The sequence below is a fragment of the Pterocles gutturalis genome, unplaced genomic scaffold (assembly GCF_000699245.1).
Source record: "Pterocles gutturalis isolate BGI_N339 unplaced genomic scaffold, ASM69924v1 scaffold7850, whole genome shotgun sequence".
NCBI lineage: Eukaryota > Metazoa > Chordata > Aves > Pterocliformes > Pteroclidae > Pterocles > Pterocles gutturalis.
The window spans coordinates 82,235-86,970 of NW_010138367.1; the positions used below are offsets into that span (position 1 = coordinate 82,235).

The 4,736-nt window shown below is 43.8% G+C and overlaps 1 protein-coding gene across 1 annotated transcript in view; it reads right to left on the reverse strand.

The window, feature by feature from the left end:
- The window catches only part of IL7R (interleukin 7 receptor), a 15,925-nt gene extending 11,437 nt beyond the window's left edge, over positions 1 to 4,488 (reverse strand). The window contains exon 1 of the mRNA XM_010082979.1: positions 4,271 to 4,488. Coding sequence (XP_010081281.1) covers positions 4,271 to 4,370 — 100 coding nt within the window. The 5' untranslated portion in view covers positions 4,371 to 4,488. The remainder of the gene's footprint in view (positions 1 to 4,270) is intronic.
- Between the last annotated feature and the right edge of the window lie 248 nt (positions 4,489 to 4,736).

Consider the following 4,736-nt stretch of genomic DNA (forward strand, 5'->3'; position numbering starts at 1 on the left):
CCTTAGGTCAGAAGTGCCTCAATCCCCTTTTACCAGTGGTGAAGGGTATATGTGATGATACCTAACTCTCTTTCCCATGTCCGGGGACTATTCCTGATGCCTTGCTTGGTCCTCTCCTACCCCCTCCTCAGATGTGCCCTCACCATGTGGGGCACCTGCTGCAGCGAGAACAAGACCTTGGCTACTCCAGGAATATTGGTGACTCGCGCTCACAAACAGTGTGGGGAAAACAGAAAATCCCTATCAAATGGTGGTCATCTCTGCTGTTACCCAGGTGAACTGGATCTCTGAGGAGTGACCAGCTACTTTGATTCTTAGTCTTGCCTGTGATACCCTATCATCTCTGGCCAATCCCTCCAGTGTACAGGGAGACTCAGTGTTCAGCATGGGAGCACATCTGAAGACCCAAAACGGTCATGGTTTGACAGCAGGGAGAAAATAGGGGAGAGTTTTTTTACTGTTTTAAAATGTAAATAAGGAGCATCACCCCCCAGGGTCACTAGCAGCAGTGCTTCCTTCTGACCTCAGAGATGAGTTAGGTCTTCAGCTGAGTTTTGAGTAGAAGATAAAATTCAGAAGCCATTCAGGAATGCAGAGGAAAACACAAAAGCAGTGTGGGCAGGGGCTAGGAAGGGGGCTGCTGCCACCAACACCTGTGGTGGGCAGCAGGGGGGACAGACGCATTTGATGCTGCACTAATCCGGAACCTTGAGGTCTCAGACCTATCCCCTGACCTAAGATTTAGTGTCTGTTTGCCATCATGAGCAACCGGTGCTAAGAAGCAACCCTCACTTCTCACCGCAGCTGTGGTGGTATCTGTTCCAAGGGGAGCCCAGCGCTCCCTGGAGGACAATGAAATGTGGCACCTTGTACCAGTGCTGCTGGTTTGAGAGGATAACCTGTGCAGCACAGATAAGGACAAAGCAGGTGCTGTACAAAGCCATTGTGTTTGACCATCACAACGCAACCCTGAGCTGTTCATGCAGGCACATACGTACAGAAATGTATATGACATGAAGTTACATATTTGTGGGTAAAACTGCGTGCATATACACACACATATATTCAAAATTCAGGGGATAACAAGTAAGCTGAAATGAATCTGCATGAAATGGAAAAAACCCATATCATATTTAGACAGATATACCCAAAACTCACATGCACAGACATGTCACATTTTATACATCTGTAAAACTTTACTTGCAACCACCAGGAGATTGGCTTATTTATACTCATAGTTACTTCAAGACAACATTAAAACTTATGAATTAGGATGACTGATCCTCCTTTATATAAGGGAGAGAGCTTGCTTGGAGCTTTCTGTATAGAAAAACTACATACGCCAAATTTTGCATAAACACACAAAACTGATAACCATCATATTAATAAATAGCACAACAGAAAAATATCTTTCCGCTGTCTGCTGCTGCTTTGCTAAAAAATGTCAGAAAATTTAATTCCTTCTCTATCAGGTGGACAGCAAAATGAAAAGAAAGTAAAAGGTTTTCTCTTGCAGTTCAAACAGCCGTGTAATGTTTAATGAGCAGAGCGCACCGTCAGTGCCAGTCTGGAAGGAAAGCTGACTCTACCTCTTTGATGCTGAACTTTCACATCATGATTATGTGGTTCCTTATTCATGGAAATAACATCCTAACCATAAAATATATGATAACTAAACCTCATGAATGGTGTTAAGTAAGCAATTTGAAGTGCTTTTTCTGGTATGGTTCCTCCATGGGCTGACAGTGATTTTTTTTGTCTGACATAAATATGCATGAAGCCTCACTTACGCTTCTTCCCTAAACCTCAGAACCACCATGCACAAATGTGTTTGCTAAGTAAATGGTTTTGATGACTCCAACATGACTCACACTGCTAAGTACTCTTTACACAATTAAAAGTTTATAAAATTAATTTTTTTTTCTTTGAGAAGCCCTGAGCCTGGCTCTGCTGAAATCAAGGCAGGGCTTGAGATGTGGCGATTCTAGTGGGAGAAACACTGCTCTCATAGCTACAGCCATGGCAGGTCCTTCACAGAAATGGTTTGCTCTTGGGTTTGAACAACAACCAGCAGGATGGTTCAAGTCAAAAAAAAAGAGCCTTTACCAAGAGAACAGTGTTAGCAGAGGCTGTGGATGTGCTTTGGCTTTATGCTGTGAAGCCACTGGGACTAACCACAACATGTGAAACCAGAGGCACGGGTAGCCACCTGCAGGATCAGTGACCAAATTTCCAAAGCCAATAAAGTGACCATCTCCATGGACAGTCACACAAAATCTCTAAGGCTGATCTGGTTCAGGCAGAACTCACTTTAATTGTAACACTTTTGATGTGGGTTGGACAAACCATACAAGTCCAGGTAGGAGGGCCACTGAAGCCAGCTGTCTTGCCCACGAGAGCAGGCAGCATGCTGCCTCCTGTTCCCCCTGCCTGTGCCCTCCTGCGCCTCCGCAGCTGCCACTTCTTAACTCCGCTTGTAGCTATTTTAGGGCTTTTGGGGATCTCCACCACCTCTGCCAGGCTGGGGGACAGAGTTGAGGAGGCAGTCTGCCACTCAGAAAAGAGGAGATGAAGGCAATTGCTGCAATGAGCTCTTCCACCCTCTGCCCATAAGAAGGGTCTGAGCTCACACCTGCGTTGGCTGGTGGCACTTTGCCAGGAGGTAGGGCAAGCCGGAAGGGCGAAGAGTGAAAGCCAAACATCCATCATGAGTCATTTTACCCTGGATTGTTTAATTTGTTGGTGAAACCCATGAGACTCATAAAGAAATCATAAAAAATGCTAATTGCTCAGTGGGGATCTTCTGAATCTGTTTGTCTTTAATTCTAAGCAAAGTATTAGCTATGGTTTACTGGAAGTTAGTGACAAAACAAGGAAAGGTCCAGTCACATCTGCTTTCAGGAAGCCCTGAAGATTTCAGTGACACCACCAATAAATCACTAACATTGACCGTTTGTCACTGTAGCTGCTTGCCAAAGCTGAGTCTAAACAGCTGCAGATTGTATAAATAAAAGGCAAACAGAAAAAACAAGGTTGTTAGATGCAGTTCTAAGCCACTCCGTGTTTTCTTCTAACTAAAAACCTTACCAAGCATATCCTATGTATGTATGTTATAATACATGACACACAGGGGAAAATGAGATTCCCTATCTGTGAGGTAGTACAGGAACACAGCCATTATCTTTCTAAAAATGGAAACTCTTTTGCTCCCAAACAATGGAGCTCTAAAACTATCAGTAACTGACTGACTGCCCATGTCCTTCAGGCACAGTTTAAGGAGCTCTGTCACTGCTGTTTGTTTAGTGTTAAACAAGTAGAGTTTAACAGATCTGGAACTGACTCTAAATCCAATTTTTCAGCTCCCTTTGAGAAAAGGAACAGCAGATAGAAACAGTGGTTTTATTGCTGCTCTTCGTGTTTTGATTTCTGATTTTGAGGCTGCTAAATAATTTTGAGTTGTCTAAATGAGTTAATGAAATCTGCAATAAGCCTGACTTTAAACTGTTGAGTTGATTCATAATTTTTTTGTGAGTAAGGGATGAATTCTCTTAGTGATGGGCTGTAGTATTCTGCTTCAGCCATACTACAAGAGAGTTTGGGACTATTCCCATATATACCTTATGCAATCGCTTAAAGAAAAGCAGAAAAAGTTTGTCTTTTGAAGTGCAACAGCTTGGGCCAAGTTAGAGGTATATTGAAACAGAATCATAGAATCATAGAATCATTAAGGTTGGAAAAAGACCTCAAAGGTCACCAAGTCCAACCATCAACCCAACACCACCTAACCCACTAAACCATGTCCCTAAGTACCACATCTACACGTTTCTTGAACACCTTCAGGGATGGTGACTTTTCTTTGGAGGACACTGCCAAGAGCAAGAGAAGCCAAAACCTCACCCCTTTCTGACGGTAGCTCAGAGTGACCATGGACTGCAGAAGAGGGAAGCAGCTCCCCACCCCCAGACATAACTCCTCACATGAAGGCTAGGTACATGACAGAGAATTAACAGGCCTGATTTTGCATGCCCTCTGCATACAGGAATGGTTTCCTGCATTTCATGAGAACTTGGACATTACAAGGACAGTGGACTTGGGAATTAAATTAAATAGGTATCCTCCAGCTCCACATCTGCTTCAGGTACTGGTGGTAAAAGAAAGAGACTGGAGGCTAAAACACTAACACATTTAGCCCAGCAGTTGCATTTGAAGCTCTTAACTCAGGTTCTTCAAGATTGTACATGAGTGGAAAGATTAATATGAAATGACTCACCATCACCATCTGCTGAGGTGCAACCACTTTCCCCAAAAGTGGTGTGAAGAAACAAGGCGAAAATGCTCAACACTGTACTCGTCTGTGTCATCCTGAGCATGCTGCATGTATGCAGTACGTGTGCCTGTGAAACCCGCGCTCACTTACTTTATACTAGATGCCGAACAAACCCATTGCCTGATAAAGAGACCGCAGGCAAGGGGAAATGTAAACATGCTGACAAGGATGACTAGTGGCAGAGAGCAGGAAGCCAGCATGAAGATATTTGCCGAGCTCTTACTTTGAAACATGCCTCCCCCTTCAAAACTAAGGACTTTCTGAATCAGGCCCATTGACACATTAGGCCAAATATGGTCAATTTTGGTGGCTCAGGAGCATGTTTCATGGACAGTGCTCCTCTCTTGGCCGCTGCTGATTTCCCTGAGAGCACTGTTTAGTCCTCTTATTCACTTTTCTATGAAAAGGA